Source organism: Meleagris gallopavo, chromosome 15 (genome assembly GCF_905368555.1).
Source record: "Meleagris gallopavo chromosome 15, MGAL_WU_HG_1.1, whole genome shotgun sequence".
Lineage (NCBI taxonomy): Eukaryota > Metazoa > Chordata > Aves > Galliformes > Phasianidae > Meleagris > Meleagris gallopavo.
The window spans coordinates 12,915,128-12,938,116 of NC_139418.1; the positions used below are offsets into that span (position 1 = coordinate 12,915,128).

A 22,989-nucleotide genomic window follows, 5' to 3' on the forward strand; every position below is an offset into this window, starting at 1 on the left:
GAGGCGAGCTGTTAAAATGGGATCCTTTTGTTTCCCAGGGCGGCAACAATGGAAAGGTCCCACCAGTCGTGCAGTTACCGTATGTTTGTGATGGAAAATTCCCCGTTGCGGTGGGATGAACCCTCCTCGTGTCCCGCCGTTAGGCGGCAGCGCGGATGGGCCGGTCCGTGCAGTGCCGTGTCTGGACTGCAGGGGTGGAGGTGCGGGAGCCAAAATCTGTTATCTTTAGGGTACCGGAGGATTCCATAGAGCACAACTCGCACCTTCTGCTTTTTCTTCTCTGAAACGCTGCCAAGGGAGGTGGGGGTTCGCTGCCCCTGGAGGTGTGCAAGAACCATGGAGATGTGGCACTGAGGGACTTGGTCGGTGGGGATGGGTTGGGGTCGGACTCGGGGAACTTCAAGGTATTTCCAACCTTAATTATTTTGTGGTTCTATGATCCAGCTCTCCCAGGGTTAAAGACTCCCTCACCAGGCCGGGGGTGCTGGGATAAAATAGCGGCTGCAGTTGGATTCCCTCTGACAGCTTCAGGGAAAGGACGGGGTGATTTCTCCCCCAGGTTTGGCAGCGAGAGCAGCTGAGCACACAAGATGTTTTCATGCCTTTTAGAAGCTACGAGCGCATGGTTCTTATTCAAGCTCTTTTTCTCTATTTGGTGTTTGCAAGCGTGCATAACTAACAACCCTGCAGGGCACAGCGTGGAGCTGTGTTTATTTATCTATTTGATGCTCGAAGGGCACATGAGCAGGAGGCTGGGGCTGCAATGTGCTCTTGAAGCTCCAACATCACCTCCGTGTCCACAGCTATTTCGTCCCAGTGCCAGCACCCTGCTGGCATCCCACTGCTGCTGCCATCCACTCACTGTGCCCCATGGTGTGAAAGATGGGTTTGGGGAAAGGAGCAAAAGAAGAGGAGTGTGTGGGATACACGGAGCATCGTGGGGTGCATATCCAGCAGTAGGATTTATTGTATGTGCTTAGGGGTATGTGTGAGTGCTGAGAGCAGCACAGCTGCTGCCGGTGCGTGTGGATGGCCTGCAGGAGGGTGGTCCGTAGTCCCTAACGGAACAGCTGTGTTTGCGTGCACACAGGTGTGCCCTCGGGGGTGCAGGACCGCGCGTGCACAGGTGTGAGCTGCCAGGGAGCGCACAGACAGGCGTGGAGATAGGAGCTGCGCGCATCCACGCGCAAGGTGTGCACCGCCGGGGTTGGGAGGCACACGCGTGGCGATGCGCGGAGCAGGTGGGACGTGCGCTCGGGGCGATGCCTACAGCCGCGAGCCCACGCCGCTGCTCGGAGCCGCAGGTGCAGCCCCCAAACTCCCCCTCCCGCCCCGCTGCCCGCCCCGTACCGCCCCGCCCCGCCCCGTACCCGCCCGGCGCCCCGCGGGGTTCGGCGGAGGACGGCGGGCGGCCCGAGGAAAAGGAAGCGGCCCCGGTGCTCCCTCCCTGCCCGCCGCCGCGCGTCGCCGCAGCTGGGGAGCGCCGGGAGCAGAGCTCGGGCGCGGGGCGCTCCGCACCGCTCCGCACCGAACCGCCCGCAGCCCCGGAGATGAAGAGAGTTTGCACGCTGCCCCTCTGGCTGTGGCTCGGCATTGTCTCGGAGGCAGGTGAGCGCTGCGGGGCGCGCTGCGGGGCTGCCCCGGGCACCTGTGGTTATGCGGGGGGTGCGGCTGTCCCAGCGGGGCCGTTCCGAGGCGTCCCGCGGAGATACGAGGAGGCACTGCTCTTAGGGCTGTCCCGCGCCCCGCACCGTCCCGCCGCTGTTCCCCGCCCCGATGGGCACCGCGGCTGTCCCCGACGGCTGTGACGCCGCGCCGGGACCGCGGGTGTGCGCGGTGCGAGGGGAGAAAATGTCCTCGGAGCGTTACGGTGGGAATTCCTTTGCGGCTGCAGGGCGACCCGCGCTCCGCTCCTTTATTGTCCGTAGGCAGAGGCATCGCTTCGAGCTTCGGGCGTAGTGCTGGGAGGAGGGCAGGAGAAGGAGAAAGGGATCCGTGCGCCGCTCTGCCCGCTGCCCGCCCTCCTCGTGGTGGTCACTGTGGCCCACTTGGACTCCCTCAGGACGGGGGGTTGGCGAGAGGCTGAGGGCAGCGAGCTGAGCCCCGCGGCTGTGGCGTGGGGCAGGTGGCTGCTGTTCCTTTCTGAGCGTGGGTGCCGACGGGGCGGCACCACCAGGGATGGGACACCAGAGCCCTAGGAAGCTGGTGTGAGTCGAGCGCTACAGATGGAAGCGAGACCAGTGGGAAGTTGGTAACGCGGGGAGAACGCAGGGGAACAAATTTGGGGGCTCAAGTAGAATTTTTGTAGCTTTCAGCTCAGTGACTCACTGTCAGTGGTAGCACTGGCTCACCGGGGAAAGCTGCGGGTCTGGGTGTGGTGGTTCAGAGCGGGCTATGGACACACTGCTGCAGTTGGCACTGCCAGCACACCATGCCCACACTGATATGGATGCTCCATTTCTATGAGGGGACCTGCTGCGGGTGGCACAGCTGCTCACAGCTCTCTCGTTAGTAGTCTGCAAAGCAGTGCGTGGCTGTGCCGCATCCCTCCATCTCCCTGAGGTGCGGGGAGCGGTGCGGGGCTCTGTGCAGATCTCACTCAGGGCTACACACTGCTCTGGAGCTCTGCTGTGCAGCACAGAAGGTGATGAGCTCAAGCAAGAGACCATACCCCCTCTGACAGAGTCATAAAATGGCATGGGTTGGAAGGGACCTTAAAGATCATCTGTTATCTCTGCCTTCTGTCCTGCTTTACCTGAGACCAATTTTTCAGTGCTCCCAACTGCGTGCCAGTATTTGCTCCCCTCAGAAACAGGGATGTGAGTGTAAGATTGCTCCATGTGTGGATGGTGGAATAGTTTTGTTTGGGACCACAGAGAGCCCATCCTGGTGCTGCACCCCATTGCTCTGCTCGGTGGGAAGAGGTGGGCTCTCTCTGTGCCCCAGCTGCACGGTGACCCTAGGATCAGCCTCCATACACAGCAGTGGGATCACTCACACCCTGCCCCTCTCCTGCAGCGTGACCCCATGGTGCAAAGGAAGGGCCTGTGCCTGTGGAGGACATGAACCGATGGCACTGGCAGCTGCTGCTGCCCTCCTTGGAGCACACAGACCTCCCAACCGGGTGCATGGCCAGCCCCTGCCAGCAGCAACGTTTATGCTCGCAGCTGGGATTTGGAACACTTGCTTTATGGCAAGCAATAAACATGGGTCATTTCAGCGACAACCTTTCATGCAAAAATCCAGGAGTGTGCAGCAAACTCTGCTCTGGTTCAGCTCAGTCACTTGGTGGTGAAGCAGAGCCAGGGCTGGGACAGCAGTGCTGGGGAGGGGGCACCCATGGCCTCACCATTTGCTTAAGGAAAACCTGGGGGGAACGGGCTGCTCTCCCTGCCCTGGGATTTGGCTTGGGCATGCCAGCCTGCATCTTGCTGCCTGTGTGTATACTGCTGCGGGGAGAATGGTGGCTGAGCTCAGTTTGATGTTTGGCTGAGGGAGGGCACACCCCTGGCACCACAATGATCCCATCCAGGAGGGACCCACCCAGCCTCCATGCTGCCCATCAGGTCCACATGAGATCCCCATCTCCGGGGGGGGCCTCAGCCCAACGGCATTTTCTAGGGCAGGCGTGGGAAGGGCAGGTGCTCTGGGAGGGAACAGGCTGTTCTTGGGGCAGTTCCTGGGGAGGGAAAGGAGAGCAGGATCCCATGGGAACAGCGGCAGGGCCGGGGCCAGGCTGCCACTTCTCCAGCACTGTGCGATGCACCTGTGGTGCTCTGGGTGCTTCTGTGCCAAAGAGGTGGGGGCCCTTAATAGGTTCTCAGTCCTTGGTGGCTTTGGGGAGCAGCATGAGCCCTACGGGTGTGCCCACAGAGTGAGCATCACCTGCATCTTTGCATTCAGGCTGCTGGATTAAACAGCACCAAGCAACGGGAACAAAGGTTTGGGGACCCTAGTTTTGGGAGGCTGTGTATTTATGCCATACTCATCCCACCCAAGGCTGCACCAAGCCCAGGGGGTGCTGCAGGCATGGGGATAAACTCAGTGACTCGTGCGAACCAGATCTCACTGCTCAGGGAGTGGTTGTGGTGGTTTCCTTGTAAGAAACAGCCCAACACCGCAGAGCTCTTCCGCTGGGCAGGACAGGCAAAAATCACAGCGCGGTGGTTCCCTGTGAGTGACTGTGGTGGGGAGATGAGGAGTGCAGTGTCACCTGGGGCTGAGGTATATGGTATCATCTCTGTTCCTGCATGCCCCAACCCAGGCATGGGGATACTGGCTCAGGAGGGTCCAGTGGAGGAGCCCAGGACTATGCCCTGCACCAGAGCTGAGCTTATCCCGAGACCTTCATCAGCAAAAGAAATGCTACCGCAGCTGCACTGGCATCTAGTGACTGGTTAAATTAATTCCAGGGTTTTATTGCCTCTGGCTATCCCAGACCTTTGTTTCTTGTTTCATGTTGTTACAAGGGAGGGTTCACCGGGCCCCAGGGGGGCTTTTTCTCTCTGGTTGGAATAGTTGTGATGTTTTCAGCACAAAGTGTTATTGCCCATCTGCGGTGCTCATTGTGAGCGCAGAGATGGCCCGCGCTCAACTGGGCAAGGAGGATCCCGGTGAAAGTCTCCCTGGTTTTAAAGGCAGAGATCTGTCCTGGAGTCTTTTCTATACTGGAGGATCAGAAACAGGTCTGAGGCAGTGACTTGCGTTTCACCTTACAGCTTCTCCCACGTGCTAATTGTTTTTCTTGCTGTGGTTCGGCCCCCGCCTCCCAACGTGAGCATCGTTTGGGCCAAGCGTGGAGGTGCTGTGGGATGGACGTCATGTGCTAATGGGGAGGATCAGTGCAGGGGGTCTTGGAAAGGCTCCAAGCAATGGGACAAGGCTGTGGGGAATGGCGTGAGACATCTAAGTGCGTTCTCTTCCATCTGGTCACAAAGTCGCCTGTGCAGGGAAAGGCAGCAAGAAACCAGGTGTATCCCATACAGGGTGTGAAAAGGGCTGCAGACCCTCCTTGTCTCCATCCTCCATCACCGATGGACAGAGCTGTGTAGTGAGCAGAGATGAAGGGGAAAGGTGGGAGTTGACCTGCCTGTGTGTGCAAGGAAGGATTCAGAACAGTGCAGTGATGCTCTCGAGATCCTTTGGTGCATCCAAAACCCTGTGCACGGTGGTTCTCTACCCACAGCATGGTGTACATGGTGCTGTGATGGTGACAGTACTTTAGCACAGGGTAGGGTTAAGCAAAACGGTTCAGTGCTGGTGCCAGGCTTGGTGTCCAGGTTCTCCCTGGCGGAGGTCAGCGGTGGTTCATGGGAAAGGAAAAATTGGCAGCTGGGCCGGATGTCCCTGCATTTCCCCTCTTCCTGCAGCCGCCTGAACGATGTTCCTTATTTAGCTTTCCTGACGGACAGGAGGAATCTGATGGCGGAAACTGTCACTGCCTGATAACAGCACGGGGAGCACTGAGCTGCGCGGCACAGTGGGGAGCAGGACAGTTCTGGCCCTGTGTTGGGATGGTCGTGGGCAGGGAGGGCACCCACAGCCCTTCCCCCGGGCGCTGCTTGGTGTGAAGGCAAGGTTTTCTGCTTGCTGGCAGTGGGGGTGTGAATGGCAGCCAGGAGCGGGGTGTGAGCAGCACCAGGAGCTGTGGCTGAGCACAGACATCAGCACTGGGACTGCCATCAGTGCAGGGCTGCGCCAACCGAGCACAGATGTCACTGCATGTTGCATCCTGCTTTATCTCCGTAGGACATGGCATCCTGTTAGCTTCTCATGTGTGTGCCCACAGTGACCAGCCCCAAAACCACAAAAGGTCCCAAAATGCAGCCTGATTTCAATGTATTCATTGATTTTTATCTTGCATCTGTGGAGGCCACCAAGCTGCTCCCATACCAATAAGAGCATTGTTTCCATGGCAATTAATGTATTTTAAAAGGGCAGAATGTACGGAGAGACCGTATTTTTTTAAAGAGCAAGCCCTAAGCAGAGCAGTCCTTACCCTCCATGTGGACACAGGACTCTCAGGTTACTGTGCAGCACCCAGATTAACATCACTGTGCATAGGGTGTGCAGGGCTCATGAGAAGGGATCACTACTCCTTTGCTGCCAGGAGAGTGTTCCCTGGGGCAGTGGGAGCCCCAGAGATGTGTGAGATGTGTGTCTGGCCAATTCTGTTTTAGCTGAGGAATATTTAAAATATTAAAATTCTGTGCCCTCTGAGCATCGCCCTCTCTGATCCCATCATCCACCACAGCCAGTGCCACGGATGCACACAGCCCTGATGGATGGAGGAAGCAGCAGGAGCCCCTGCCTTCTGCCCCCAGAGCAGTGCTCAGCTCAGTCCCCACAGGGATAACAGGGCTTTGGCATCCTCCCTGGGTTCCGGGGCAGAAAAAGCAGCAGAGTGCATAGTGCAAGTTGTTTGTTTGAAGTTACACATGCTGCTCCTGGCGTCACTTCCCCGCGTGATACACACTAACATTGCAGCAGTGTGAGCTAACTCCCATGAGCTAACTTTCCACAGCACCTTCCTGCCACAGCCGTCATCTCACCCGGACGCAGTCACAGCAAAGCTGAAAATAGTGCCCTACCCCATGGCCTGCAGCCAGAGGGGGAGAGAGGCATCTTTTGGAGATGCTCTGTGCCATCCTCCAAGTGGTGTTGAAGGGCTTTTGTTGGGGAGCTGCTCAGGGACGGGCAAGGTGAAGCAAAGGAGCATCCCAAACCCAGCATGATTTCCCCATGTGGGAAGGGTGTGTGGGACCCGTGTTGGCTGGGGAAGCATGTGTGTGTCCATGCAGATGTGTGTGTGCTGTGGACTGGCTCCAGGGCTCTGCCCTCTGCCTGCAACTTGTTTTCCCTCGTTCTGAAATACGGCCGTCTGCTGAGATGGATGGTGCATGTGGTGACCTAAAAAAATAAATACTGACAAAAGTAAGGGTAAAGTCAATAGTTTCCTGTGACAGCAGTAAATCTTGATATCTACCAAGGCAGAAGGTTGGGCACAAATTGTGATTTGTATTTGGATTTGAAAACTGCCAGCTCAGAGTGATGACAGCAAAGAAACAGCATCCAGCAGAGGTGACGGCACTGAGTGCCTGTAGAAATCCATCACTTCGCCGTGGGCTGTCCCAGCCTGATCTGTCCCCACTGTGATTTGCTCTGAGTGGTCGTCATCCCATCATGGTGCTGCAGCTCTTAGCCCTCGGGAAGCTAAGAGCAGAGGTTCAATGGTGGGGAGCGGTTGCGATTGCGATGCAAGGTGTCCTATGAGAGATGCTCGTATTCACACCATGGGTGTCCCTGAGCTGATGGTTGGGCAGTACAGGGCCATTGTGCTGGGACTGGAATAAGGGATAGGTGATGCTGTGCTGCAAATGGAGTCATCCAGTGTTGCTTTATGGGACATCCATCTAGCCTGAGGACTCTACACTGGGATGGGATCTGGGCATATGCTATCCATCCTCTCTTCCCCTGTGATGTTCCAGTGCGCAGAACAGAGGAACCACTTGGTCAGGGCACTGGCAAGGCCTGGGTGGCATTTCAAAGAATGTATGGGGCAGGAGGGGAGTGCCAGGGTCTCCTTTTATACGACAGTGGGAACACAAAGCTGCCTTCATCACAGATAAGCGTTGATCATGGGGTTATAGTGGTGATGAAAAGGCAGCAGGAGACTCCGTGCGGTGTTGGCCCTGCAGTCACCTTTTCCAAAAGCAAAACACTTCTTAGTACAATAGTAGGTTTAAAAAAAGAAAGAAAGAAAAATAAACAGGGCCCCATGTGAACTTAGGAAAGTTGTACGAGTGAGAAGAGGTGCCCATGGTGAAACAGTAGAGGGACTCTGATCCCCCTGCCTACACCTCTACTCAGCCCCTTGGACCAATTGCCACCTTTCAAAATGGTCCCAAGCCAATGCCTTCCTATCACACCGTGAGGCTGTGGGCACCTGGCAGTGTCCAGGCAGCAACAGCTGAGGAAGTGGCGTGTGGTCTCCTTAGCACCATTCCCCCTGTTGGTACTCTGTTTCTCCACTGGAAGTCATTCGCATGTGTCAACGCTTCCTTCCCATCGGGCTGCTTGCGTGCTCTGCCCGCTGGGCTGCGTGGAAGGGAAGCACCTTTGAATGGGAAAACAACTGTTAACCTCTGGGTAGAGCTTTGTAATTGGGTCATTATGGAGTTTGGTAACCCCCTTGGAAGCTATTTTTAAAAGCAGCATAAGCTGGTATAGCTTGCCGGCCTTCAAATAGCACCACAGCCCAATGCTGCCATTTGGGTTGGGTGTTCCATCGTAGGAGTCCTGCTGTGATCTACAGAGTGTGACATTTCAAACTCAGCCTCTCTTGGAAGGGAGTTAGATGAATTTCATATCTGCATGAGGGGTGTTAGGAGGAGGTGGGGAGAGAGTGAGTTGTGCAGATGTTCACCACCAGCTAATCTCAAGTGACGCGGATGCCTCGATGCACTTTGGCTCTTAGAGCTGATGATTATCATCTCCCACTGCAGCAGGTCCTGGCTTGTGAGCACAGCTGTGTGCCAAGAGAAACCCAGAGCGTGTCCGCACCACACCCTGGGCACCGCACAGGGCTGGCAGGAAGAAGGCAGGACCTGCTGGCTCATTGGTGTGAGGAGCAGCCCAGCAGGGCCTTGCGTGCAGGCAGAAACATCACTGCACTCCTCTCCAATCCTGTTCCTCTTGGGGATCCCGCAGAGAGCAGTCAGATTTTTATTAACCACGTCAGGGAAGACTCTGGGTTTGGCCAGCTCCAGCTGCCTTTGGGGGTAGCAGAAAGTCCACTGTGCTGCAGTGTTTTTCAGGCTGAAATTCCTATTCTCCCTGCTCGTGGATGCTGGGGGGAGGGAGGGGCTCTCGGGTCTGCAGTGATCACTCGGCTGTTCCTGCAGTGCTCCCCGCTCACACGTCTGACCTCTACCTGAGGTTTCCTTCCTCCGCCGCTGCCCCAGTGACGAATACTTCTTTGAAGCAGATCCCTGCAATCTTCCTGCCTCCCCCCATGCCCACCCCGGTGGTGGAGGCAGAAGGGGCTGTGCGGATGCGCTGTGCACACGTGCGGGTGTGCACATGGAGGCTGCACGTGGAAGGCTCTGTGCGCTCAGGCTCCCCAGGCAGCAGCGTGCTCTCATGCCCGTGACCACTCTTCCCTTTGCTTTTTCATTATGATTATTTTTAGGTTATACTTGTTGCTTGAAAACCTGTCTTTGATGATCAGGAAGTTAATGTTCCTCCTGCCCTTTGCTTGTGGTTCCTACTTTCTGGACCCGTCTTCATCTAATGGAGCTTTTTAATGTTGCATTGACTCTGGGATAAATCTATTTTCTTTGTTTCATGTTATCTTTTATCCGGAGCTGTAAGGATTCCTCCTTTTTTCCTTGAGTATTTTTTTTCCCAAGCTAAAGCAGCCCAGTTCCTGCTGATCTGCTAGAGGTGCACAGAGGCTGCATTACAGGGAGCCTGGAGCAGATGGAGAACTGAATCCAGGTATTCCAAGGCCCAACCTTGGTGATTCTATGATTCTAAGATAATCACCTAATTGCAAAACTGTTTTTTCCCCCACTCACCCTGCTCATCAGCTCTCCTGCAGTCAGCAGCTGGAGAGCAGCTTGAGGACAGGTTGTGCTGTGGAGCAGGGTAGGCATTGCCAGCTCTGGGGCAGCTGCATGGTTGGAAGGCTCTGTGTTGATTTCTGCTGGCAGCCAAGTAGCAAACATCTGGATGCAGACCCCAGGGGTGGGGAGATAGAGCAGCAGGGCTTCTCCTCTTGGCACAGTGCCTCCCAGCCCAGCTGCAAGCCTTGCAGGTGCCCAGAGAAGCCCACCCTGATGCTGTCTGGGCACTGCTTTGCTGACCTGCTCAGCCCATCCACGAGTCAACAGTCTTGGGAAAAGCCAAACTCCAAAGGCCAGCAATTAAACCCACGCACATCAAGCAAAAAGCAAGCATTTAACTTGATTTATTTTCTTTCCAAATGCCACTGCCCTTTTCTCTCTGTGTTTAGTGGTGGTGCTGGGGATCCCTCTGACTTCCCAGTTAGATGCATCTCCCATCGAGAGGTGGATGCCACCTCACTGAGCTCTGCCCTCCCACTGGCCCAGCTCTGGGCTCTCTTCACAGGGTGCTTCACCTGATCATGGCTCACAGATCAACTGGTGGTAGGGATGTGGTTAATGGTACCGAGTCTGGTACCTCACCTGTCCATCCATTGCATCCTTTCCGGTAAGAGGTGCAACAAATGGTGCTGGTTCTGTCTCCAACCCCTAACGCCGTCCGATCCCTCTGCTCTTTCTGTGCCACACTAATCACGTCCTGCAGGGGCAGAGAATGTGAGCAGGGTGAGATTTGGAAAGAAGTAAATTAAAGTAGGAAGAGAAGCAACCTGACAGTCTTTAGGATGTGGGAGGGTAGTTTTGAGTTCTACAAGGGTTTAGCTATGCAGTTAATAGGAGCTGCTGGAGGAGGGGTGGCCGTGTCTGCTAAGCAGGGCTGTGCAGGGGCAGTGGCAAGGTGGGAGCTGCCCATTCTGGCATGTCTGGGCTTTCTGGCCCTTCGAGAGTGAATCCTCTGGGCAGAATGGGGCTGTTCCTGTCTGCAGGCACTGTGTGTTCTGCTGTGCCAGAGCTGCCCTCTGAAATGTCAGGGGGAGGAAACAATCCTCGGCTTGTTAGTTTCTACAAGGAAATAAAACACACAGATGGTTGGAGCATCCTCTATCTCAAAAGCAGGAAAAAGATTCTCTGGGCAGGAGTAGGCAGCCAACAAACCCGGAGCAATCCAGGGAGTGAGGGACCAAACAAAGCACTGTCTGGCCAGCAGCGAAGGGCGGGCTGGTGGGGAAACAGGCTGTGATGTGCAGGAGCATCCCTGGCCCAGCAAGAGCAGCAAACAGCCGCTCCCCCGGGGCACAGGGAGGCTGCTGACAGCAGAGATCCTGGAGGAGGTCTGCAGGGTGGCCCCGGCTGACCCGCTGCCCCGGGCCGGACGCGGGGTACCTGACAGAGGCTAACTTTGGCTCAGGACGCAACCTCTTGGGGAGGATGGAGTAGGGAACGAGCATCGGGGGGAGGGAGAGGAAAGACGGCAGGAGACAGAAATGCAAACATGGCCTGAGAGCTATGGGGCAGGGGGAGGGGGGGAGGAAAAAGCAGGGTAAACCTGGCAGGATGGAGCAGGAAACAGGGCTGGAGCAAGCAGGGCGATGGTGAGATAGTGCTTCCTGCGGGGGGAGAGGAGAGAGGCAGACAGATAAACACTGTGTGATGGGGATGCTGCAGGGCACAGCGTGGCAGCCACTCCTGGCACGTGGGTGGCTGTGCCCATGCTGGGTGCCTGAAGCAGTGGCACATGGCGGTTTGGGTGCTTCCATGTTGCACTCTGTATTGAACTCCTCTGTTTCTGCCTCCTGATGGGGCCACTGGCTTGCGAGTCTAAAAGCCAAAGGAACCCAAAGGGCTTGCAGCTTTCCTTCACTTCCCATCAGTGCAGGGATTATGGGATTGTGTGCCTTGCCAATAAAAAATAACCAGTTACTTAAAGCCTATGAACGCTGAGAGGTGAAGCAGACCCTGGGGTGCTAGCACTGAGGCTATGGCAGCTGTTTGGGTCGCAGCCACAGGGCTGTTGTACTGTAGTGTTGGATGCTAAGGCTCCAGCACATGCTAATGATGATCAACCCAACACTGTGAGTTTTGATTGAATTCCTGTAATTATTAATCTCCTGTCTCCCTTGCAGGAGATCCCTGCAGGAATCCCTTCATGTCTTTGCTCCCTGTGTGGAGCAAAGGAGTACCTGATGCTTTGTGAATATCTACAGAGTGGTGAGGGCACAGCTCCACCACATTTGTGTCTGATGATATTTCAGGAGGCGAGTTCCATGGATGTAAATCTTCACGGCCAAGGGAGCAGCACCCTGCTTGCAGTCCTGGGGCAGAGGCTGCTCTGTTTTGGTGTCCATTCTCACTGTGCTTTAGGGCTCTCCCTGCCCACCGTCAGGTTGGAGAGAAAACACCCAATGCTTCATCCCCACGGCCATTCATTTCTCATCTGTATGTGATATCACACCTCTCTGCAAAACAAGAGAAGGAGATGCCAGCCATGCATCCTCGTGAGCGTGATGTTTGTACTTTGCTGCTCCAGCCCACGGCTGGATGCCTGCCCTGGGTGTGGGCAGGAGCTGCTCCACGTGGGATATTCAGCCCTGCAAGGGGATGCTGGTGTGGTTCTCCACCTGGCATGTGGACTTCCTGTGTGTGGATTAGTGTTAGGGTTAGGTCCCCTGTCTCCAGACAGTTGTGTGGGGAAGGGGTGATTGGAGCAGAGCATGGGGATTGCATGTGTGTGTGCCAGGGTTAAGATCTGCAGGGCAAGGAGAAATGGTGCATGTGGAGTTTTGAAGGCAAATGCTGCTGATTCTGATGAGCCCAACCTGGAAACCCAGAGAAGAGATTTGCCTCTCTTTCGCATCAAAAAGTGTTGTTTCCCCAGCTGCTAACTGTATTTTGTCATTGACTTGCCAGGAGCAGGTATTTGCTGACATTGACATGTTATCATGCACCATAGCTGCTAAGTGCATGCCTTTCCCTGCTTGTGCAGGGAGAGCCTCCATAGAGGGTCTGAGCTTGGGGCAGCCAAGGGTTCAGGCTGGGGGTGAGACCCAAGAGAAACAGGAGATGCTGTGCAAGAGGAGCTGCATCACTCTATCTGCTAGCTCCAGACCCAGAGTGAAGATGGAGCAGTAGCAGGATCAGGGTGACTTTTCTTGAGCAAAGGGAAGAGGGAAAGAGGAATTGAGCAAGAAGGGAGAGCTGGAGGGATCGGGACCAAAAGCACATAAAGAGTGTGTCCAGGGGAGCTTTGCTGCATGCATGTTATTGTCCAGCTCTGATCACAGAACCCCCCAGGCACTGAATTTGGCAGCAGGAGCACAAGATGCATTTAGCTGGGGACTCATGGTGGCTACAGCAAGAGCAATCCAGCCTAGCACTGGGGGAGGAAGTCAGCGAGAAGGACAGAGTGTGAACAAAATGCCTCTCCGGAAAGGCGCCCCGTTAATCAGTCAGCAGGGCCGACTCAGCAGAGAGGGAGGGAAGGGGAAGCGCAGAGGGGCTGCGGGGTATGCAGGGGCTTGGAAGCAGGATCCGGCACAGGGCTTCCTGCAGGCTGCTTAGTCTCTGCAGGGCACTCTATGGTGGATAACCCTTCCTGGGGGAGCATGGCTTCCCAGCCAGGCCCTAGGGTGCAGGACATGGCTGCACACCATATGGGAGCCCTGCCGTTGTGCTGAGAGCTGTGGTGGTTGCAGGCTGTGGGAAGAGAGGTGGAAAGGGCTGGGGAAAATGATGGAGCCGCCCGTGATAAGGAGAAGATTCAGCCTTGCCCCTTTCAGAGCCATGTACTGAGAGATCAAGCTAGAGAAACTGCTGGAAAGTGCACTTCTCTGAAATTAGACAAGGTGTGAGCGGCTGTGGGATCCTGCTTCCTCTCTCCGCATCCCATCAATCCCCCTTCTGTTTATTTTAATATCCCACTGCCAACTTGCTTGGAAACCATCTTGAAAAAACAAAGCCTGCCGGGGCTGCCGCATGCCTTTTTAATTACATTAATGCTCTCCCTGCACAAGGGCACAATTCAGTGTGCGCCCGCAGGCCGAGGAGATAAAGCATCACGGGGGCTGGAGGTGGGGAAGGAGGGACTGGGAGAAGAGGAGACTCTCAGTGCTCTGGAGACATCTCCCTCGCACCCTGGGATTTGCCAGAGACACAAACCATCTGTGTGCCGGTCGGAGGAGATTTAATGGCCGAGATCAGCACTTATGGGGCACCCCCTCCCACGGGGAGGGATGGTGCAGTAGGGGGTGGATCCAGCTAATGAACATAGAGGGAAATGGAGGGTGGTTTTGGGGAAAGTTTGTGGCCCTGCAGATGCTTTTGCAGGTAGATAGCTCTGTGCATCCCTTGCCTGTGCTGGGTGCAGTAGGTGACTGGGAGCACCTGCACAGGAAGTCCCCAAAACTGACACCAGCCAGAGGCCAGAGAGGTGGCTGGATGGCCACATAGAATAGTGGGGGGACTGGGTAGCCACAGGGCCCAGCCCTGCACTGGCCACGGGAGCATCCCCAACCCCACACTGTGGTGCTTTCAGAGGGAGCCGTGGTTCCTTTTCCTGTTGTACTTGTGGAGCGCCGCAGACAGGATGCATCTGCAGGAATCCCACAGCCTCAACCTGCACAGATCCTTTCCCCTCCACCCCCCCGGTGCTGGTTGCAGCAGGTCACCCCATGGCATGTGAAGGTGTGCAGGGGTTATTTGTCTGCGCATCAGCCATGAGGCTCCCACCATCCCTGGTTATGGGTTTAGGGCTTTGCGTGGTGCCAAGGTTTTGAGATGAGCTTTCAGGGAACCAGCCCAGCCCCATGGCAAATGTGAGTCTGTCGCATTCTCGCTGATGTGGGGCACTGACAGGCCGTGGCCATCTGGAGAGCAGTGTTTGCAGGGGGATAATTGTGTCCGGCATTCATAGGAAGTGCAGCTTAGTGGTCAGATTCCTCCCCGCCTTTTTTAATAAACCTCGTTACATTTTGAAGGGATTTGACCAAAAATGTGCTTGTTTATTTTCACAGCCCACAGGGCACATTTTTGTGTAGGACGTCCCCAGTCCCCTGCACTGGGGAAGGGGAAGTGGAAGCAGAGCGTCCTCCATGACACCGACCCCACGGACTGGTTGAACACCAAGCAATGGCTGCTGTGGTGGCTGGCTCATTGATGACACTGATGGCTGTCTGTGGAACCAGCCATGGCAGGCGGGGCTCCATGCAGGCAGAGGAGGGCCAGGGCGAGGGAGATGGCGGCAACGGCCTGCATCCTGCCGTTGCCAAGGGGGCAGCCATGGGGATAGCTGCTGCGGAGCCACGCATGGGCGGGAAGGAAACGGAGAACAATTGGGCAGAAGGAGGCCGGCAGGCTCAGCCCGGCAGTGCTGCTCGGCACGTCCCTCTGCAGCCCCCGCAGCAGCCATGGCTTCCCCGCGGCCTAGCTCTAAGCACTGCCCCTCCAAGGCCTGGTGTGCTAGGGACTGGCACCCTATTGATGCCCCTGGTTGCTGAGGGCGGGTTTGAGGCTGTCCTGAAGAGTGTGGCAGGGCTCTCCTATTAGGAGATTTGCATCCGTAGGCCCTGGTTTTGGAGGAGAGGCCTCACGTGGCATTGCTGCGGCTCTGCCAGGTTACTCTGTGATTGATAAATGGGTTTAAATGGTATGAAGGAAGGAGTCAGACCTGAGCAAGCTGCAATTGCACAAACCTCACACGTCTATAAAGATCAAGCTAGCAGCATATTTATTGCATTCCTTTCTTCCTTAGCATTTAGTATCTACCTGAGTCACGTTTTCACATTTCACAATTCTATTTTTTCCCCTCTCTGGTTAGTTTGCTCACTTGTCTTACAGTCATCAAAGCTTTTTTTTCTGCATTATCTTGTATCCCCAGAAGCTGGAGTTTTAAGATAAAGATCATGAAGCAATGACAGTTAGAAGCACCGTGCTAATGGAAAACAGCTCTGAGAGTAACCGGTACTTCGAGATGTTTGTCCATGAGCAGCTCGCACGGTGCGTGTCCTGCACTGCGTGCCGGAGATGTGAGCCCACCAGGAGTGGGACTCTCCCAGACGAAAGCTGGGAGAAGTGTGTGATAATGTGTTTATCTGCATCTCCTGTGAGCCTGGATAGTTTCACTCCTGGAATTCCTGTCCCCAATGGCACTAAGGGAAGGGCGCTGCTGTCATCCCCAAAGGGTCAGTCCGCTTCAGGTGACTGCCTGTACCCAAAGGCAGAAGGGCCTGCTGGCCCCTGAGAGCCTCTGTACAAATCCAAGAGCACTTGTGATCCCTTTGCAGGTGGATTTTTTGTAGCCTTGATTACTTTGATACAGAAAAATTGGCAAGACTCTGGTTAGCATATATCATTTATCAGCGCTGCAGGTGAGTTCAGCCTAAGACATCTGGTAAGGAACACCTTGATGCCCTGGTTTCTAATCTTTCATTCTTTTTCTGGCATTGGAGTGGCATTGAGGGATGTGGTTAGTGGTCATGATGATGATGGATTGATGGTTGGACTATATGATTTTAGTTTTCTTTTCCAACCTTAATGATTGTAAGGTGAGAAGTTTGCTTCAAGAGGCTTTGTTCCAGTCCAGGCTCATGATGCCCAGCTGCTGCTCACATCAGTGGGTCTGCAGTAGCAGATGTCTGCATCACACCCTATCTCCTTTCTCTCCACAGATCTGGTGAGCAGCTATTCTATGACCCCTCCTACTCTTAGTATCACTGAGGAAGAACACATCATCAACGCCAAGGACAAGCTGACCATCACCTGCAGGTATGGTGCAGGCAAGCACAACTCTGCCTATAGATCACTCATAGCTGGTAAGGAGCCGCCAAGGAGAGTCAGGGGGATCTTAGCTGCAGCATACCTGTAGATAAGCATGGCTAGTTAGAAATCTGCTACATGAACCAAGTGTGAATTAATCTAATCAATTAATTGAAAAAAGAAGCTGGAGGCATCTCAAAGGAGATGATGTTAACCTCTATTGGAGTCTTGCAGGCAGAAGGAAGGCAAACACTTGCGCGATCTGATGGCTTCCTTGTAAGTTCTTCAGGGGAACTGGCCTCCTAACTCTCCTGGTCTTGCCTCTGATGTTTGTTCTCACCTCATCACAGTGTTGGAGTTGTAGTTCTGGTTTCCAAATTTGGCAGATTATTTGGGGGGCATGGAGAAATGCCCGTAGGAGGAGGCAGGGCTGCAGTTGGTGTTGGTTATGAGAGGCTGCCAGCTTTTCTATAAAGCTGGGATTTCATTCTCTGCTTTGCACATTTGAGGGTGAAGGAAGAGAAGCCCAAGCCAGGCTGGGTCAATAACTCCTAGGGAGGAGCTGGTCATTTTGGAGCCTGGCTCTGAGAAGATGTTGTGTCTGAACTGATTTGTACCTCACTGGGGCATTTGACTGTACATGTTCTCATCACTACTCCTTATCTTGGAAAACACATTAGAGAGAGAAAAAAAAAGCCGAGCTGGAGTTTCCCTCCAGCAGCTGAAAGCAGATCCATGCCTGGGATCTGAGTGCTAGGGCTCAGTAGGGGTATAAATTCAGCATGGGCCTCAAAAGGGTATTTCTCAGTGTTATATATAACCACTAAGCAATTACTACAAACACTTGGCTTGTATTGTGTTCACATCTTGTCGCAAACATATTTAACTTTCTCTGGAACAGATGGCATTACTCTTCTTTGTGAATCAGTTCTCTGCCAGGGAATAGAGACAGAAGAAAGGCTGCTTGATGCTCATACTGAGCTGATTCCACATGGTCTGGGAAGCCAAGTGTCTGTGGGCTTGTTCATAGAGTGACCTGAGGAGCTGTGGTGTGTGCTAGGCTGTAGGAAATGCATGACTGGGCTGTGGTCAGCCACAATCTGCCATGGAGAGTGTGGAGAGGGAGTTTGGAGATCCTGGCTCTTGCTGTGCTGACTCTCTGCAGACCCAGCAAGACTTTCCCAGGTCACCCTGGACATGTTTGGCCACAGCCTCCCACATTGGCTGCGAGTACCACACACAGTGAGACAGACCTGTGTTCTTGCTGCAGCTTCAGGCAGGGAAGCCAATGGGAAATTGGGACCTGCAGAGACAGCCTTGTGTTGCCTGCAGATTGATCCAAGGCTAAAAGACATTCTGAAGTTGGAGGTGTGGTTAAAGAAAGTGTCTCTTGCGGTCAAGCATGAACAGACCTATTTAGCACCATGAAGCGAAAAGCCTTTCTTTTCCTGGATGGGAAGGATGAGATTGCCCTTTCTTTGTGCACTTGCTAGCTGTCAATTAGTATGAAGGAGAATCACAGTGGGAAAAAATGTGCCCCTCTGAAGTTGTGCAGCATCCTTCACACCACCCACAGGTGACAAGTCTCAGCATGGCTTCGAGGTTCCCCTTCTCCCTGTGAGATCTCAAGCCTGTGTTTGCCCCACGCCTTGAGAAGAAGATTTTGCCTGTGGGACACTATTACTACTTTTGAATGAAAAGTAAATCTTTCCTGGTCCCTGGATCTCTAATTACACCCAGCTGCTACTCCAACCTCTTCTCTGGACTATGGCCCACGCTGGGAAGACCTGGCTTGTGTTAATGGGAGCTGAAGGGAAAAACATGCAGACCACCAAGAGAACAGGCAAAGAAGAGGGTGATGGGGCAGGGTAGGGCAGAAACAAGTACAAAATCAAATCCAGGATCCAGAGATTCTTTGCTGAGCATCATGTTGGAGGTGGCTTTGGTTTGACCCTGGTTCTTCCCTTGAGAACAATGTCCTCTGGCTGCTCTTCGAGCTGCCCTGGAGCCAGGAGCACAGGCTTGCTCAAAGCAGCACTGCAGCAGAAAACTAAGCCCAAATCCTCCCGCATGAGGCTCCCTGCAGACCTTTTCAGCTTCACCCACTGAGTGTGAGAGTCCCACAGCTGGCTGCGCTCTCAGGCTCCCTCACAGCTCAGCCTGGATCTCCCACACTTGCAGCTTAGCAGCCCCTCTCCTGCTCCTCCTTGCCCCAGAAGTGTCAAGAGGCCATGCCAGGCCATGGGATGTTTCTGGAGCTGAGCATTCTTCACAGAAGCCCGAAAACACAGCACACCCACAAGGACTCACTGCGTGCTGAGGTTCTGCAGTTTCCCCCATCGCCCAACACAGTGCGTTCATCCAAGCAGAGCAGAGGATCTGGGTAGGAGCATTCCAGCAAATACAGATCGTGCCATGGCTGGCTGGAAGCCACAGTGATGTTTTAATTGAGGCATGTAGCACAGCAGGGTGAAGGGACTGATGGACAGTATGTCTTTTATTAGCTCCCATCCTGAGAAGGAAGGAAAAAAAAACATTGTGCATCTCTGCATTCATGCTCTTGTCAGCCTGCACGGGGAGAAGCAGAGCTTGTGCCCTTCCGACTCATGAATGTTGGAGCGGAGCCTGCAGGAGCCAGCTGCGCCACAGCAGAAACTTATGGAGGGATCAAGCTGATCCTGGCCATGCCAGCCCCATCCCATCCCACCCCACAGGTGCTGGGTACCTGGAGGGAGAAGGAGAATCTCTGAGCCGTGGTGTTTAGAGAGGAAAGAGCAAAGTTGTCCTTTGCTGCCCAGTGACTTGTTCATAGAGCTGACTCACAGATGTTTGCGAATGCATAAAGTCTGCTCTGGCAGAAAGGAAGTATTTGACCCCGCAGCCCTCTTGGCTCCTGCAGAGGAAATGAGCACTGCAGCGGGGATGGAGGAGCCTGAGGACAAGGCAGTGCCCTGCCACATGGCTCTGCAGCAGTGTCCGGAGCACGTACCACACCTGCTGCTTCTTCCTACGGGTGTGCGACTGCTGTGAGCATCCTCTGGGCTGCTGAGGGGGAATCTGCCTTATCTCACCTCAGCCCAAAGCCACAGCCAGCTTTGCCATCATACCGCATGCGGGAGCTTCAAAGAGGATTGAAGAAAAGCAGTGCCAGTTGCAACGACTCCCTTGAAGAGCATCTGTCCTGAAAAAGATTTAGAAAAACAGCTGCAGAGAAGCCTGCAGTGCATCTGTTTCCAGCTGGCATCAGCAGGCTCCGTTGCCCAGAGACACCTTATCACAGAGCTGAAAGAAAATAACTTGGGAACAAATCTTCAAAGATGACAGATAGGTGGGAGAGAGCAGTCCCAAAGTGCTGCCTGGACCTTTTCCCAGACACACAGGGCAGCCTCAGAGAGAAATCCAGGTGAGCCTGGCCTCATTCCTGCATTCATCTGGTCATCTTTACACACCAGAGACACCAACTTGGACTCACATTAATGCCTTTACCTTCTGTGTCCCCGCTGGGTCTGGTCAAGCAGCAAATGATGCAAGGAATGTTTTAGTTCAGCCCACGGGCTGGTTGTCAGGGCTGTTTGCACTGGCCCATCCGTGTTTATATAAATACGTGTCACTCAGCTACTGCTGGCCTTGATGGTTAATAAAACAAGTAGGTCTGATAATGCGTGAAAATCCCAGCGGGTAAACAAACAGAAAGAGGAAACACTGGAGACTTGTACAATTACCCTGCTGCACACCGAGTGCCAAAAATGCCTGAGCAAACGCAAAGGGCTTTGGGGCTCCTTTGCTCAGTTGGGAGTTGGAGCTCTCAGCTTTGCCTGGGGCCAGATACCGCTCTGTGCCTGGTGCAGTGGGTGTATGGCTGCAGCAGCAAAAGCCACGCTGTCCCTTGCAGTCAGGATCTCGCTGTGGTGACACTTGTGATTTGGCTATGCTCAGAAGCATCTACCCCAGCCCTGCTCCAAGGATCTCCAGGCTGAGGAGCTGCTTGTCTCCATCTGCCTATTCCCAAATGGCATAAGAGGTGACTCCAGTATCCCGTAATATAACAAACAGTGCTGACAAAAAGCCATTTTTGTCCCCCAGCTGTCTCTTGAGATGTCTTCTTTGTTCCCATCTCTTTTTTGCACATTTTTCAGTGACTTTCGGCTATGCTGGCAGACATTCAGGTGTGGACTGCGCTGTGCTCTGAAAGGGGCTCTGATTTCACGGAAGGAAACTTCCAGCATGGCATGAAAGCTTGGTTTGTTAGTAGTAAACAAGAGCAGTCAGAGCAAGCTGTGGTAGGGTGCCTGTGTGTGTGTGTGCATACACCTCCCATGCTGGGCATTCTTGGCTATATATAAATACACATATGCATGCTCGAGCTGGAGGTTTCTTCTCTATCCCTGACTCCTTCCTGCTTTTCTCTTGTTTTCTCTCCAATCTGCTTTCCTTCCCTCCTTCTCCTTCCCACTCCGTTCATCACACAGGTCCCAGCCAGCAGCTGTGCTGAGCCAGGGGAACTTATCACGTCCATATGCATTCTTAATAGCTCTGAACTCTTAATAACAAGGGGGAATAGAGAATAAATGGGTTATTTCCCTCAGGATCCTATATGGCTCCCTGTCCTGGCATCAACAGCAGTAGGATGAAGTCACGGGAGGGAGTGATATCTGACAGCCTGGCATGCCCAGGATGTGACCTGGGGAATGGGACTGGCCTCTGCTTGCCTTCTCCTTGCACCTGTTTCCCTCTGCGGAAGAGGGCTGTTCCTCCATGCCCCAGCCTGAGAGCTGAGGCTATCTGGGACATATGCAGGGCCATGCGTGTACGTGGGAGGGAAGCAGTGGGCTGTAAAACCCCCACCGTGGTCACTCTAATTGCCCCAAAGCTAATTCTCCTTTTTGCCTATTTCCAGAGGCCAGCATCCCTTGGAGTGGTCGTGGCCTGGGGGCAAGGTGGACCCCAGTGGGAAGGAGAAGGAGATGGAATTCATGGCCTCAGCAGCGCCCAGTGGAGGCCGGGCAACCCGGGAAGAGGACTGCGAGGGGACGGGCACGAAGCCCTACTGCAAAGTGCTGGTGCTGACGGAGAGCCAGGCCAATGACACGGGTTACTACCGCTGCTATTACAAGTACATTGATGCCAAAATCGAGGGCACCACAGCGGTCAGCTGCTATGTCTTTGTGAGAGGTAAGAGCCATACGGTGAGGTGAGTGGAGGGCTTGGGGCTGGACTACATGCACCAACACAAAATCAGACAGATTAAAGATCCCGCTTGCCTCCCACACCCCCTCCCAGTCTCCCAAGCTCTGCAGGCTTGGGGAAAGGACCAAGGGCTGCTCCTCATGCAGGAATCAATATCCGTCCGTTTCTAGGGGATGGCAGCAGCACCTGGGATTCAATTATGTCCCGGCCTGGGGGCATCGCTCCAGCAGGGCTGGAATGTAGGAATTTAAGGAGCGAGAGTTGAGTCTCAGAGATGCTCTGGCGCTAAAAAAAGCACAGGATTTAGCTTCTGGGCAGCTGGGGGAACTCTCAGAGATGCTAGAGGCAGAACAGGGCAAGGAATGATAATGCTCCTTAAGCAGAGAGGAGGAGCAGCACAGACCCACTGTGTGCAGCCTCCTCGGAGCCACAGCCCCACATGCAGTCTGCACAGGGACTGCCATGCGGGCAGCATTATGAGGTGTGTTTTGGAGGAAAAGGGCTGTCTGCCAAGCTTGGAGCTGCGACCTCAGTGCAGCAAGGGGCTGCAGGGGCCCATTCTCAGCTTTCCCTGTTCCTCGGGGGTCCCCCTGTGCTGTCCCCCCACCGCCTGCAGCAGGATCCAGCAAGATAAACGAGCGCTGTCCCCTGGAAGCAGTTGGCCAAGCTATTTCTCTTTCCGCCCCCATTTCTTAGAGTTGGTGCAGTTGTCACGAGCCAGGCAGGTCACGACATACAGGATGCATTTTTCAGAAGTCCCAGGGCAAAGCCAAATTTACCTCTGCAACTGTGCAGAGAAAAATGTAGAAGCAAATCAGAAAAAGCTGGGCAGCTGCTGGGCAGGAATTGGGGTCTGTCTGGGCAATTGCCTCCTCTTCACGTGGGCGCTGTTGCCCATCCTAGAGAAGAACAGAGCTTCTCTGGATCTCAGGAATGTTGGGAGGAGGCGTCTGTGAGTTGGACAGGGATATTTCTTTGCTCTTGAGCCTTATATCAAGGAGAAGGCAGAGAGCTGCTTAGGCATGCAGCTGAAAGAATAGCCTTACAGGCTTACGTGCAAGGTGTGCTTCTGCAAGAGCCTGGTTTGTCTATGGATGTGGATTTCCCTTTGTAAAATTTTGGATTTCAAACCTCCTGGAACAGTCAGGTGTGGATGTAAGATCCAACAAATGCCACTTTGTCCCCTTGTTCACCTCTTCTCACCTTTGGCCTCATCTACAGCTCAGTAATGGTTCTGTTTAGCAGAGAGCAGCAGTGTGCATGTGTGATGGAGCTCAGGGGCAATAAATCCCATGCTGTCAGGGTGCATGGGACTCACAGCACCTGCGTACAGCTTGTGTGCAACAAATCCAGACAACATCTCATAGCATTGCTTCGCACATGATTGCAGAACGTGTTCATACTCATTCCAATCAGGTTGTGCCCTCTT

General features: G+C 54.2%; 1 protein-coding gene across 7 annotated transcripts in view; it reads left to right on the forward strand.

Moving 5' to 3' along the window:
- The first annotated feature begins 1,348 nt into the window (after positions 1-1,348).
- Positions 1,349-22,989, forward strand: part of FLT4 (fms related receptor tyrosine kinase 4) — a 46,789-nt gene continuing 25,148 nt past the window's right edge. For 5 of the 7 annotated variants that reach the window (XM_085236712.1, XM_085236717.1, XM_085236714.1 and 2 more), the window contains exons 1-3: positions 1,350-1,608; positions 16,286-16,382; positions 21,271-21,545. In XM_085236712.1, coding sequence (XP_085092838.1) covers positions 1,551-1,608; positions 16,286-16,382; positions 21,271-21,545 — 430 coding nt within the window. In that variant the 5' untranslated portion in view covers positions 1,350-1,550. Of the gene's footprint in view, positions 1,609-16,285; positions 16,383-21,270; positions 21,546-22,989 lie in introns of all 7 variants that reach the window. The other 2 variants (XM_085236718.1, XM_085236713.1) reach the window with 2 other exon arrangements.